Below are 15,109 nucleotides of genomic sequence, written 5' to 3'. Positions count from 1 at the left end.
TCACCTCTCACATGGATTACTGTGATCTCCTCTCAGCATGCCTATGACTAGCCTTGCCCTTCCTATTTTTAAGAAGGCAGGGAAATCCTATTAAAACTTAGATCACTTTATTCTTTTGTTCAAAACTATTCAGTAACTTCCTGTCTCATTTAGTGAAAGCCCAAGTATTGGTAGTGTTCCAGGGTCATTCACATTCTGGCCTTTCATTACCTCTTCTGCCTCATTACCTTCTACCTCCCTCTTACTTCCTCTTTTCCAGCTACAATGGCCTCCTTGATATACCATGGTCATCACCAGTACACCAAGCACATCACAGTCCTAGATCAGGACCTTTATGTTTGCTCTTCTCTTTGTATGAAACGGTCTTACACCAGATATGTTTGTAAGGCTTGTTCCCTTTCCTCCCTCAATTTTTTGCTCAAATGTTCTGATCCCAGCAGGCTTTCCCTATATACCATATTTTAAATTCTAATCCCCACTGCCATCATCAGATCTTATTTTCTTTACCCTACTCTACCTTTTCTTTCTGTAACACTTACTACCTTCTAATATACTATAGGGTTTACTTTTTTATAGTCTGGCTCCCTACACCAAGTGATTGTAAGCTTTACAAGGGCAAATAATTTTGTCTTTTTAGTGCTATATCCCACATGCCTAGAACATAATAAGATATATAGAAGAGATTTATAAATATTTGCTTATTAGAAGTGACAGTATTTTTACCAGTCACCAGGTGAAGAAAATAATAAATAAGAAAAGGATACTTATTGTGAAACTGTCAAACTTTCCATTAATTACAAATTGAAGGTGATATGGGGTTTAGCTATACAGATAGCCAATGTGATTTAAGATGTGGAATAGGTAGAGAAGCCAAACACGATGATGGTAAATATAGCACTGTTGCCCTGGCAGGGGTAGTTCAGTTGGTTTGAGCATTGTCCTGATATGCCAAGGTTGCAGGTTTGATCCCAGTCAGGGCACATATAAGAATCATCCAATGGATGCATGGAATCTCTCTCTTCTCTTCCTCCCCCTCCCTCTCCTCCTCTCCTTCCCCCTTCCTTTCCCTCTCCCTCTCTAAAATCGATAAATTAAAAAGTAGCATTTTTAAAATACAAAGGAATATCTTTACTGAACACTTACAGGGAAAAAAAGGAGAAGTAGGATGTTTTGTAATATTTCCCTTTTTCAATATCTAATGAAATCGATCATTTTTAAAAAAGCAACAAGATTTAGTAATTGTAGCCAAAGAAAAGAGAAAGCATAAAATTTTCAAAGTTAAATGCTTTAAAACCAGGGATCAGTGAACTTTAATCCACAGGTCAACCTAGCCTTTACCCTGTTTTAGTATAGTCTATATCTAAAAATGGGTGTTTTTTTTTAAAAGGAAAATCCAAGAATATGTAACAGGCTCACAAAATGTAAAATATTTACATCTGCCCCTTTACAGAAAAAGTTTGCCAATTCATGCTTTAAAACTTTGAAAAGTGGCAGTCAAAGTAGCAGCTTGACTTTGTTTCTGCACTGTCCCCTCTCCTGAGGCACTGTGCTAGTAATATTGAGAATATCCAGTAATACCATCAATTCCAGAGAGGCATGGACTGACCTCTGAGCTGGCATGCTTACTTGGTTGTAAGTAAGGGGTTTAACCACAGCAGCATCCTCTGGAGATGTTCACCTAACAGGATGCTCAGGGTATGGGCAGGAAGGGAGGAAAAATATTACAAGGTAATGTTTAAGGATCTCCAGTAACATATGAATCAGCTATAATATACCTGGCACATAAAATGCCTTCAGTCAGTGGTAGGTCTTCACATTTTGTTTAAAGAGGTTAAGTGATTTCCTTATTGCTGAGAACTGCATTAGGACTTCTGACTTTATTATGCTTTTCTTTCCAAATTATGCTGCTCTACTATTCCCAAAAAACCCCGCTCAAAAATCACTTTTTTCTTAAAAACTTTTCAGATTTCCCTTTCTCTTTTAACCTCCTCCCACCCCCCAGAAAACATCTTGTATAATTATGCATACCTTTTATAGTTGTTGAAGTATACTATCTTGAATATGTATATATCTTAAAAGTCTCACCTGTTAGATTTAAGTCTTTAAGCTTCTTGAGGGTCACTTTCATATGTTCTTCATTTTTGTAACCCTCATAAAATAGTGCTTTCCCTATGGAAAATGCCGAATGAGAAAATATTACATAAGAGTAGTTAAATAAGACATTTTATTTGCTGTAAAAAAATCAGGAATTCTTTATTGTATGACACTTTATAATTTTAACTGCTGGAAACAGTGGAAATATTTTTTATTGTGGAATAATTTCCATTACAATTTACAACTTTACCAAAGGACACTTTTTTCTGTATTATTTTACTGTGATTATAGGTATTTGTGGAATAGATGAATTTGATAAGATGGGAAATCAACATCAAGCCTTGTTAGAAGCCATGGAACAGCAAAGTATTAGTCTTGCTAAGGCTGGCATGGTTTGTAGCCTCCCTGCAAGAACTTCCATTATTGCTGCTGCAAATCCAGTTGGAGGACATTATAATAAAGCCAAAACAGTCTCTGAGAATTTAAAGTAAGTCTCTTCAAATATTTATACCTTTAATATATTGAATATCTAAAAATCAGTATGAAAAAGATAATTGAGTGTATATTGGATAGTTTACAGACATTACAAATTTCCAGTAAAGGATTGTGGCTCACTTGTCCCATGAACCAAAAGGTTGCTGGTTTGATTCCTAGTCAGCACAAGCCAGAGTTGTTGGCTTGATCCCCAGCATGCAGGAGGCAGCCAATTGATATTCCGCTCTCACATCGATGTTTCTCTTTCTCTCTCCCTCTCCCTTCATCAATAAAAATATATTTAATAAAAATATGTTTGAACATTACATATTAAAACAGTGAAGTACTATTGATATCTTCTAGATTGGCAAACATTTTATACTAGAGGCCCAGTGCACAAAATTTGTGCGGCGCGGGGTGTCCCCTCAGCCCAGTCTGCACCCTCTCCAATCTGGGACTCCTCGGGGGGTGTCTGACTGCCTCTCGCAATCCGGGACCCCTGGCTCCTAACTGCTCGCCTGCCTGATCGCCCCTAACCCCTCTGCCTGCCTGCCTGATCACCCCTAGCCACCTCTGCCTGCCTGATCGCCCCTAACTGCTCCCCTACCGGCCTGATCGCCCCTAACTGCTCCCCTGCTGGCCTGATAGCCCCTAACTGCCTCGCCCCGCACCCAGGACCCAGGATGCCCTCCTCCAGCTGGTCGCAGGCACCTGGGACCTGGGCTTCCCTCCCTCTGGCCAGCCATAGGCACCCAGGACCCCGGCCAGCTTCGCCCGGGCCAGCTGTAGCCGCAGGGGAGCGTGGGGCAGGTGGCTTGTCCCTCTCCCAGGCCGCAGCCTGGTTAGTCCCTATTCCTCTCTCCCCAGTGTTGAGTGTCTGAGCCGTTAGGGTGTGAGGGCATGATGATCATTTGCATATGAGCTCTTTATTATATAGGATATTAATAATCATTGGCAAGGAGATGGAGAATTTAGCATTTTGAAGGACAACTTGGCATGTTTATCACTATTGTAAATGTACACATTGTTCCTGCCAGTTCTTTTAGGAATTATACTCACAAAAATAGTGACACAAGTGCACAAAGATAGATGTACAGGGTGGGTGTTACAGCATTGTTGAACACTGCCAAAGATTGGAAACAAAATGCCCGTTGATAGGGAAGTAGTTAAATTATATAGTAAGACTGTACAGTGTCTTATGAGAATGAAAGGCGCTTTCTAAGTAATGATAGGGAAATACATCTATGCTTTACTGTTAAGTGAAAAGAGCACATTATATACTCATATATGTATTACAATCCCACTTTATTCCAAAAACAATGTTTATATCTGTTTGTGCATATGCTTTCTCTTCTAATTTGTTTGTACAGGTTGAACATAATGTATAGGAAGGGTCAAGTAGACTGAAGTGATGCAAAAGGGAGAAAAAGACAAAAGAATGCCTCATATGAAAAACTGGAACCTTAAATTCTTGGGGGAAAAAAGTTAATTTTCTAATGTTTATTAATGTAATTATTACCTTTAATATAGAAATGGTACACAGTAAAATACACAATTGTACTTTGAGATTCTAGGTATTTTTATATCACCACCACCAAAAAAGTCAATTTATTAGTTTTTCTTAATAAAATAACAAAGTGCTATATTGGAAAGATTAGAAGGATCCAGTTGAACAAGATTCCAGGTTTAGACATAGATTCTAGGTTTTAGTGTACCATAAACCTGCTTTGGGATGTTGGTGAAATTTGTTAATCGCTCTGGAATTCAGTTTTCTTAACTCAGAGGAGTTATCTCATTGGTGGGTTCAGAGAAGGTGATTAAGTAGTATGCAGCATTTTTATTGTCATGACTAATTAGATGCTTATTTAAGGAAAAATGGGCTTGTTCTGGCCGAATAGCTCAGTTGGTTAGAGTGTTGTCCCGATGTGAGAAGGTTGCGGGTTCGATTTCCGGTCATGGCACATAAAAGAAGCAACCAATGAATGCATAAATAAGTAGAACAAATTGGCGTTTCTCTTTCTCAAAATATCAATAAATAAAAAAGAAAGAAAAGAAAAAAATGGGCTTTTTGCTTCTAAATGGGCATAGGTACTTTGAGTGGCTTAATGGGTTGGTGAAGCAACAGATAATAAAAGAAGTCCTTAACTAGATACCTCTACTGTGTCATACAGCATTTTAGCATAAAAATCCAAAGATCCTAGATCATGGGTAATAATATAGAACATACACAATTCAGTGGTTTGGCTGGTGGGAGAGAGGGCCGTGTGCTCACCCTACCAGAGGGCAGTGCATACAAAACGGCACATATTGAAGGGCACATGGCCAGTGTCTCTGGAGTTGGCAGCTGTGTTATCCAAAAGCTGTTGCTTGTTTCTATAATCTAAAACCTTTTTTAAGTTCTACATGGAACTTGAGTAATAAACAAGTTTTCTAGGTTTTGAACTCGTTTTTATTTCAATCATTGTTTCTTCTTTTTTTCATGCCTTTTTAGAATGGGGAGTGCCCTGCTATCCAGATTTGATTTGGTCTTTATCCTATTAGACACTCCAAATGAAGATCATGATCACTTACTCTCTGAACATGTAATTGCAATAAGAGCTGGAAAGCAGAGAACTGTTAGTAGTGCCACAGTAGCTCGTCTGAATAGTCAAGATTCAAATACCTCTGTACTTGAAGTGGTTTCTGATAAACCATTATCAGAAAGACTGAAGGTACAAATGCTTCTTAATCATTTAGTTCACTTCTGTTTGAATGTCAGAGTTCAGTGTGTTACTGTAGAGCAGTAATATATATACTTTCATATCATAAACATATTTTATATTATAACTAGAGGCGTGGTGCGCGAAATTCGTGCATGGGGGGGTGGTCCCTTCAGCTCAGCCTGCACCCTCTTCAATCCGGGACTCCTTGGGGGATGTCCGACTGCCTCTTGCAATCTGGGACCCCTGGCTCCTAACTGCTCACCTGCCTGATCGCCCCTAACCCCTCTGCCTGCCTGCCTGATCGCCCCTAACTGCCCCCCCTAATGGCCTGGTAACCCCCAACTGCACCCCTGCCAGCCTGGTCGCCCCTCACTGCGACCCCTGCCGGCCTGGTCGCCCCACACAGCCTCCTGTTTGGTCGTTTGGTTGCCTCCAATCCCCCCCCCCCCCCCCCGCTGGCCCCTCCTGTTTGGTCGTTTGGTTGCCTCCAATCCCCCCCCCCCCCCCCCCCCCGCTGGCCTGGTTGCCCCACGCAGCCTGCTGCTCAGTCATTTGGTTGCCCCTCACTAACCCCCCTGCCAGCCTGGTTGCCCCATGCAGCCTGTTGTTCAGTCATTTGGTCACCCCTCACTAACCCCCCTGCCAGCCTGGTTGCCCCATGCAGCCTGTTGTTCAGTCATTTGGTCATCCCTCACTAATCCCCCTGCCGGCCTGGTCGCCCCACGCAGCCTGTTCGGTCGTCCATTTGGTTGTTTCGGTTGTGACGGTTGCTTAGACTTTTATATAGATAGATACTAGGGTTTATGTAAACTTTATTAGAAATAATCTATATTGACTAGACCAAGAGCTAGAACTACAGTGTGTTTGGCTTACTTGAATTCTTAAATTTTATATTTATCTAAACAAGTTACTTTAATTGAAAGATTTTAGTTGCTACTTGTCATTGTAATTTGGACCTTTTTATCATGTGTTAGGTGGTTGCTGGAGAAACAATAGATCCAATTCCGCACCAACTATTGAGAAAGTACATTGGTTACGCTCGTCAGTATGTCTATCCAAGGCTATCCACAGAAGCTGCTCAGATTCTTCAGGATTTTTACCTTGAGCTCCGGAAACAGAGCCAGCGTTTAAATAGCTCACCAATCACTACAAGACAGCTGGAATCTCTGATTCGATTAACGGAGGTTTGTTTGAGCTTATATTTTCTTAACGTAAGGAAGGGGAGATAGGAGTAATACGGTTTCTCTCAATTTTCTGCATGATTGATTTGGTGTTTTTTTTTACAGGGAGATATTAGAAATAGATAAGTTTTTGTAAAAAATAGATCTTTTCTTGACATCAGAGAGGGAGAGGGAGAGGGAGTGAGAGATAGAAACATCAATGATGAGAGCAAATCATTGATAGGCTGCCTTCTCCACACCCCCCAGTGGGGATCGAACCCGCAGCCCAGCCCCAGCATGTGCCCTGACTGGGAATCGAATTGTGACCTCCTGGTTTACAGATCAACACTCAACCTTTGAGCCACACCAGCCAAGCATGCAACTTTTTTTTTTTTTTTTAATGACACTTAGGAAACTCCTGTAGTGTGAAGAGTGGTTAGATTAACTAAGGATGTTGGGATTTAAAGTTGAATATTTGAGAACATGGAATGTGTCAAATACCTTGAGTATTTATTTGGTTTGATACACAACAGGTCCATAGGATAGTGCCCATTTTCCTAATATTAATAACATCTATTCACAGCTATGGAATGCTAAGAGGACTCTGGCAGTTAAAATTAGCTGAGTCAGGGTTTGGGCTTTTTGCTTCTAAAATCTTACCAACACTTCTTTGTTGTTTTAACACAGTGGTCAGCAAACTGCGGCTCGTGAGCCACATGCGGCTCTTTGGCCCCTTGAGTGTGGCTCTTCCACAAAATACCACGGCCTGGGCAAGTCTATTTTGAAGAAGTGGCGTTAGAAGAAGTTTAAGTTTAAAAAATTTGGCTCTCAAAAGAAATTCCAGTCGTCGTACTGTTGATATTTGGCTCTGTTGACTAATGGGTTTGCTGACTACTGTTTTAACAGATTGGTTAGGTATGACTTCCTGAAAGTAAAAGACAAGGAAAAACCAAGTATATTTCATAATCAAATCTTCTGAAATGAACACTCAGAAAGATACGTTAGTAAATAAAAATAAATTTTAATCCATATTTTAGTATATGTACTGCCAAAGTGAGCACTAATCCATATTTTAAATGAGTGATTATTTTCATACTCAGGTTTTCAAGTCGGTTTTTGTATAAAATAAACAAAATCTGAAAACATACATACCTGTTCAAACAATGTTAAATATACATAGTGTCCCCCAAAAATGTATATACACTGAATGATAATAAAACCAGTATTTATTAACATACAGTTGATTTTCAGTGTTTAAAAGAATCTACAGAGATGAATTATTTCTTTTTTGTCAATGCCTGTTTTCAAACTGATGACTGTTCTGGTTTAGGCACTGCTGATAATGCGAACCAATGGAATCACAAACATCAAGAATCATTTTGTTCGGTATTTGTGCGTATGCATTTCCTTGACTCTTGCTGGTTTTGTACCATAAACTTTATCTTTTATCTATCCCCATAAAGAAAAAATCTAGTGGCACTTCAGGATAAATTTTCTTTGTTCAAAGCTTATTCTGGTTTCACACATCATTTCAAATCAGTTAAACGTGAAAAGGAGTGAAAGTTAAGTGTTATCAGCTGTTAAAGTACATATACATTTGGGGAGGGAGACACCCTATATTTATATTTTGTTATCTGAAAATGGTTCACAGGCACGAGCAAGGTTGGAATTGAGAGAGCAAGCAACCAAAGAAGATGCCGAAGATATAGTAGAAATTATGAAATATAGGTAAGATTAAAATTTTTAATGTTTTAAATGAAGTACCAGTCATCTTTCCATCTTAAATATATATTTTAATTAGGCCAAGCAAAGTTGTTTTTATTTAGCCCATTGGATCACATTTTTCTCTGAACAAACTATACTTTCTTAGTTTAAAACTTGTGAAGTAATTTTGACACTAAAAATTTTTTTGAATGGGTAATATATTCACATAGTTCTAAAATCATTTCAAAAATACATATTTAGAGAAGACTTGCTCCCATCCTATTTACCATCTACCCATCCTTTACCAAAACACCCATTACTTTTTTTGTAAATAGCATATGAGTTACACTATTCTGTATCTTTTTTTAAAAATTTGACATTATATCTCAAGATCTTTTTCTATTAGGACATAGAGAATTCTTTTTATAGCTAAACTAGAGGCCCAGTGCATGATTGAATCATGCACGTGTAGGGTCCCCGGGTCCCCTACACGCTTTCGCTTTCAATCGCGGGGGAGCTGGGTGCTTGTCCGCTGGTGCCGGAGCAGACAGGCACCCAGCTCCCATGCTTTTGATGGTCTGCGGCGGGACGTGAGCTCGCTGCCCCAGAGGCCCCTTCTGTTCCGCAGCACAGCCATGGTGCAGACGCTGGCCCAATCGGCCACCCCGGCCACCCCAAGTCCTGCCCCCTGCGCCTCCTGCTGGCCCAATCGTGGGCGTAGCGGAGTGATGGTAATTTACATATTACCTTTTTATTAGGTAGGATAGTATTCTATTATTTAGATACATCATAGTTTAAACAGTCCCCCATTGCTAGATACATGAATATCCTTCCATTCTTTTCCTTTTACAAACAGTTTTGCATAGAGTAATCTCTATAAGACACTTAATATGTGGGTAAGTGTATACCTGTATGATAAATTCTCAGAAATGGTATTTCTGGGTCCAAGTATAAATAGATTCTTTAGGATGTTAACAAATATTGTTAAATTGTATGCTTTGTATTTTATTTATTTTTTTAAATATATTTTATTGATTTTTTACAGAGAGGAAGGAAGAGGGATAGAGAGCTAGAAACATCAATGAGGGAGAAACATTGATCAGCTGCCTCCTGCACACCTCCCACTGGGGATGTGCCCGCAACCAAGGTACATGCCCTTGACCGGAATCGAACCTGGGACCTTTCAGTCCGAAGGCCGACGCTCTATCCACTGAGCCAAACCGGTTTCGGCAATGCTTTGTATTTTATATCATTTGGTAGATCATAATTCCTACAAGGTGAAAAAGAAAAAAAGATTATATTTTAACTGATTGTATGTCTACCTAAGACAGTGGTCGGCAAACTTCGTCTCGCGAGCCACATGCAGCTCTTTGGCCCATTTAGTATGGCTCTTCCACAAAATACCACGGCCTGGGCGAGTCTGTTTTGAAGAAGTGGCGTTAGAAGTTTAAGTTTAAAAAATTTGGCTCTCAAAAGAAATTTCAATCGTTTGTACTGTTGATATTTGGCTCTGTTGACTAATGAGTTTGCCGCCACTGCCCTAAGACATTGATTATTGTTATTTTTTTAAAATACATTTTTATTGATTTCAGAAAGGAAGGGAGAGGGAGAGATAGAAACATCAATGATGAAAGAGAATCATTGATTGGCTGCCTCCTGCAAGTCCCAAACTGGGGATCGAGCCCACAACCTGGCATGTGCCCTGAATGGGAATCGAACTGTGACCTCCTGGTTCATAGGTTGACACTCAACCACTGAGCCACGTCAGCTGGGCAGACATGGATTATTTTTACTCAATAAAAGCAAAAGCTTATTTTAGATCTTTTTTTTTTTTTTCAGTTAAAAATTTTTAATAGGTCCACACATTCATATGCTTCAAAATTCCGAAGTTTAAAAAGCATACAGTGGAAAAAGTTTGCTCCTACCCCGTTTACCAGTTACCTATTTCTTCCTTCTTTTGCCCCAATGGTGGCAACATATCTTTTGTGTTGTGACTTTCAGATATAAAATACCCATCAGAACTCTGTATTCTTTTTCCCTCTTTATGGAGAAATGGTAGCATGCCACACACATTCTATACCTTGCTTTTTTTATTTACAGTGCATCTTGGAGTTCATTCCATATCAGTGCCTAAAGAGCTTCCTTTTATTTTTTTGCAACTGCATAATATTCCCTTGTGTGAGTGTATAATAATTTAGAAATTGTTCTTTTTAATATGCTCTCATAGCAATTAATATATAAATCTGTTAAGAATCTACTTTTCCAAGGCTAAAAATATATTAATTTAAAGATGAAATTATTGTGTTAAGTAATTTCTATTTGAAAATAAATCGATTAGCTTCCCCCCCCCCCCCCCCCCCCCGCCCTCCACCTGAGAGCCCCTGTTCTGGGGCTTGCTTGGAGTCAGAACCAGGTGACATTGCCTAGCTGTTCCCCTGGCTCTGAGCGAAAGTGGTATAGCTTAGCTGGAAGAGCATGGGCTTTAGAGTCAGACCTGGAGCTACACAGTTAAACTCGGCTTCTCGGTCTCCGTTTGTGTAAACACGCCACGAGCGATGGTGCTGAGGTAGCATGCAGTGAGGCTATATAAAGTGACAAATATGGTTCTGGCACATTAGTGGACACTGGTAACTGACACTATACTTATGACAAATAGCACTAGCTTTGATGATATTAAGATGAGACTGAGCAGATCTCCCTTTATCTGACCTATATCACACACTAAAGGATTCAAAAACTGGCAGATCTCACATCAGTCTTCTATGCCTTCCATCTAAATTTTCTGTTAGCTCTAAGCTGCAGATCCTTTTCTTCCTTTCCTCGTAGGGAGAGAGTTTACTGGTTGTCTCTTCATTCCTCAACTGGTACTGGCCTGTCCGTGGAGGCCACTGTGTTCGCTCTGCTGCCACTAGAAGCATGCTGTATGTGTAGAAGGGCACCCATGCTACCTCCTGAAGGTGTAAGCCTTAACCTACAGTTTGTTTCTTGCCCTATAGGCAAGAAGATCTTAAAAGTGGTAACTGTCCAGCCCTAACCAGCTTGGCTCAGTGGATAGAGCATTGGCCTGTGGACTGAAAGGTCCCAGGTTCGATTCCGGTCAAGGGCATGTACCTTGGTTGTGGGCACATACCCAGTAGGGAGTGTGCAGGAGGCAGCTGATCAATGTTTCTCTCTCATCGATGTTTCTAACTCTCTATCCCTCTCCCTTTCTCTCTGTATAAAATTAATAAAATATATTTTTTTAAAAAAAGTGGTAACTGTCCAAAATATTTTTAGCCCCAGCCAATGCCATAGTGAATTTCATAGTCGCCACTCAATAAATACATGTTTAAATCTCTGCTGCATGAGGCCTTATGGTAATTCCACATTTTTCTTATAATCTGGAGGCCTGGGATGAAAATTTCTATAGCCATGCCACCTTGGGTAACCTTGTTTTTCCTCTTCTCCCATTAAGCATGCTGGGAACGTACTCTGATGAATTTGGGAACCTGGATTTTGAGCGATCCCAGCATGGTTCTGGAATGAGCAATAGGTCAACAGCAAAAAGATTTATTTCTGCTCTCAACAACATTGCTGAAAGAACTTACAATAATTTATTTCAATTTCATCAACTTCGGCAGATTGCCAGAGAACTAAACATTCAGGTATGATAAGCCAAATACTTAATCTTTTTTATAATAATGTCAGCAGGTCTTTATTAATGTATAACAGAACTTTTAAATATCAAAATATTTGGGTTAAAAGAATGGGATAGGCACCCTGACCAGTTGCTCAGTGGTTAGAGCATCAGCCCTCAGACTGAAGGGTTGCAGGCTCAATTCCTGGTCAAGGGCATGAACCTTGGTTGCAGGTTCAGTCCAACCAGTTGATATGTCTCTCTCTCACATCCATGTTTCTCTCTCTCTCTCCTCTCCTCCCTCCCTTTCATTCTCCCTCTAAAAATCAATGGGAAAAAATATCCGTTTGGCAAGGATTAAAAAAAAAAAAAAAGAATGGAATAGGCATTTTGGAAAACAAAAATAAAAAATAAGCTTGTTTTCTTAAGTTATGAAACTATATGTGTATAGTTTTAAAGAAAGTTTTTATCTTTACCTTCTTTTCAAAGGTTTCTCAATATCATGATAGTTACTGGAAAACATGTTTTTCGGACAATCCCTTGTGGACAAGTGATCTTAATATCTTTGAACCTCAGTTTCTTCATTTGTTAAATGGACATGGTTCCACCTGCTCTACCAATGGAAAAGTTTAGTGAAAAGGATGTACTAAGACTTTTTTGTTTATTATTTTATTTATTTTTGTTAATTATCACCTGAGGATATTTTTTCCATTGATTTTTCTTAGAGTGGAGGGGAGGAAGGAGAGGAAGAGAGAGAAACATTGATGTGAGAGAGACAGACACATCAATTGGTTGCCTCCCACCTGCACCGCAACCAGGGCTGGCCTACGTTCTCACCACTTAGCAACACTGGCTAGAGCTGTTTATTTTTAAAATTTATTTTTAATTATAGATGACATATCATATTCATTCAACATTTATATACCTTACAAAGTGATCAGCACAATAAATCTAGTAACCATCTGTCACCATACAGAGTTATCTTATTGACTCTATTCCCTGTGCTATACATTACATCCCTGTGACTTATTTTATAACTAGAAGTTTTTACTTAATCTCCTTCCCCTTTTCTGCCATGTAACACAATATATATGGAAGATTGCCTACTTAATTTCAAAAATTAGTCAAAAATTTTTTGAACGCAAAGCTAAAACAAATATAAAAGATTCCCTGCATTATAGAATCCAAAGTTCATATGTAGACAGTTTTCTCTGTAAGTACAAATAATTTTATTTTCCCAAGAAACTTGACAATTGTACGTTTGTTTTAGAGAGATTTTAAAAAATCGTATTTTGCACATTACTTAGTGGTCTCTTTTTGTTTTGTTTGGGCTAACTCTTGATGTTTTCTTCCAGGTTGCTGATTTTGAAAATTTTATTGGATCACTAAATGAGCAAGGTTACCTCTTGAAAAAAGGCCCCAAGGTTTACCAACTTCAAACTGTGTAAAAAGACTACCAAGCTAGGACCTCCTGGGTTAATTAGCATTTTAAAGCCATCTCAAGAATGGAGAATATGCAGAAAAAATAACTGTTCTGAAAAATGACCTCCCAAAAATAATATAATGAAAAAAGTGTGTTGAACTAATTTAAAAAGTGATAGTCATTTGTTAATTTTCACAATTTCTTCTGTAGTTTAAAAAGAATTTTTTTAATCTGAATGATGCAATTATAAATTACTTAGAGTTTTATTTTTTACCTGCCTTTGATTCTTTTTTTAAATTAAATTTACTGGGGTGACATTGGCTTCTTTTAGTCTTATATTTCATAAGTTTTGTGTGTGTGTGTGTGTGTGTGTGTGTGTGTGTGTGTGTGTGTGTTTTGTTTTGTTTTTTTTTTCTTTTTGTTACTCCTCACCCAAGGGTATTTTTCCCATGGATTTTTTTAGAGAGAGTGGACAGGAGGGAAAGAGGGGGAGAGAGAGAAACATTGATGTGAGACACATCTATTGGATGCCTCCCAAATGGGCTGGGGATTGAATCTGCAACCCAGGCATGTGCCCTTGACTGGGAATTGAACCCGGGACCCTTCAGTGCTTGGGCCAGTGATCTAACCACTGAACACCACCGGCCAGCCCATTGCATACCAAATGTCCACTTGGGGAAGCATTCACAGTTACTTTTTTAAATCCCGCCACCTCCTCCCACCTGAGCACACCGTGTGCACTGTAAGTTAAACTTTTTTTTTCAAGTTTGGTATTAATTTTATTCTATTTTTTGTATAACTTTAAGTAAAGTTTTATTTCTACAGGCTTCAGGAAATGGGTAGAAGTCATAGGACAATCTCTCTTCTCACCAAAAAAAAGTTGCATATGTTTTGATACATGTTTGTCCTAGAGGGGAAAACTGAAATTTACATTAGCAATGCTATTCAAGATCCTTACATCAGACTGAAAACCAGTCTCCATTAGAGATTTTAGTCCTTTGTTCAGGTGCCCAGACAGAATCCAAAAGCTGTTGAGCATCAGTGAAGATGGATGACAGGCATCTGGCATGGAAGGAGGAAGGAATGCAATCCCTTAGAATGGTATGGTGGTTTTCTTTTTAAGTCATCTCTGTAGGAAGGTGCTGGGCAGGCATTCCAGAGAAAGGATCCAAAACTCCTTAAATTGGCATGAGTTTCAGGCACTGCCACAGCAGTTGGTACAGGAGAACCTACTATCTCAGGTTCAGGCGGAAACAATTTTGTTTAAAATGCTAGATGGCCAAACTTCAGCCTGTGGTCCAGTGCAACCCTTGCCTCACTTGTCAACAGTGAAAAGTTAGTCTGTTAGAAGAACCAGCTGGAATCACACCACCTTTTGCTACCTCATGCTCATTGTTAGGAAAAGATTAACTTTGAACTTTCTGAGCTGTTAATTCCTGGGGACTGCTTTATTCCTCCCAAAAGACTGTTGGTGAAATCCTCAAAGGCTGAAAGCTAAAACCTACCAGTCCTGGGCTGTACCTTCCTGCAGAAGAGCAGCTGACCTGCTATCCCATCCAATCAGCCTGAGGTATATTTCACTGAAGGCAGGTAGCTGTGCTTCTCAAAGCAGAGGAGCAATTTAAGAGCAGAAAGGCAGAGGAAATCTACAAAAGAATTATCTTGATACAGATTTATCCCATAGTGTGAGGGAGAGGGCAAAGAACCCAGTGGCATTTTGCTTATCCAGCAATTTCTGTCTCTGTGGTGACCAACTCCTTCCCATTCCATAGGGTCTTGAACTGCTCAGCGACAGGGAACTCATTAAAGTGTCCATCTTCTGAAGGAATGAGGACATTCAGAAAATTTGGCACTATCTCACAATCCAAGGAATTCTTCCTCAAGTAAACGTGGAAGCCATCTGTTTTGTTGATGGAAATGGTTGGCACTTTACCCA

At 39.4% G+C, this 15,109-nt stretch overlaps 1 protein-coding gene across 5 annotated transcripts in view; it reads left to right on the top strand.

Moving 5' to 3' along the window:
* The window catches only part of MCM8 (minichromosome maintenance 8 homologous recombination repair factor), a 42,663-nt gene extending 29,165 nt beyond the window's left edge, over positions 1-13,498 (top strand). For all 5 annotated transcript variants that reach the window (XM_079784393.1, XM_079784397.1, XM_079784396.1 and 2 more), the window contains exons 14-19: positions 2,386-2,581; positions 5,060-5,279; positions 6,245-6,454; positions 8,082-8,158; positions 11,589-11,778; positions 13,106-13,498. In XM_079784393.1, the coding sequence (XP_079640519.1) occupies positions 2,386-2,581; positions 5,060-5,279; positions 6,245-6,454; positions 8,082-8,158; positions 11,589-11,778; positions 13,106-13,198 (986 nt within the window). In that variant the 3' untranslated portion in view covers positions 13,199-13,498. The remainder of the gene's footprint in view (positions 1-2,385; positions 2,582-5,059; positions 5,280-6,244; positions 6,455-8,081; positions 8,159-11,588; positions 11,779-13,105) is intronic.
* Positions 13,499-15,109: the final 1,611 nt, after the last annotated feature.

Source organism: Cnephaeus nilssonii (assembly GCF_951640355.1).
Source record: "Cnephaeus nilssonii genome assembly, chromosome: 11".
Lineage (NCBI taxonomy): Eukaryota > Metazoa > Chordata > Mammalia > Chiroptera > Vespertilionidae > Cnephaeus > Cnephaeus nilssonii.
This window is presented reverse-complemented; position numbering and strand designations above follow the sequence as displayed.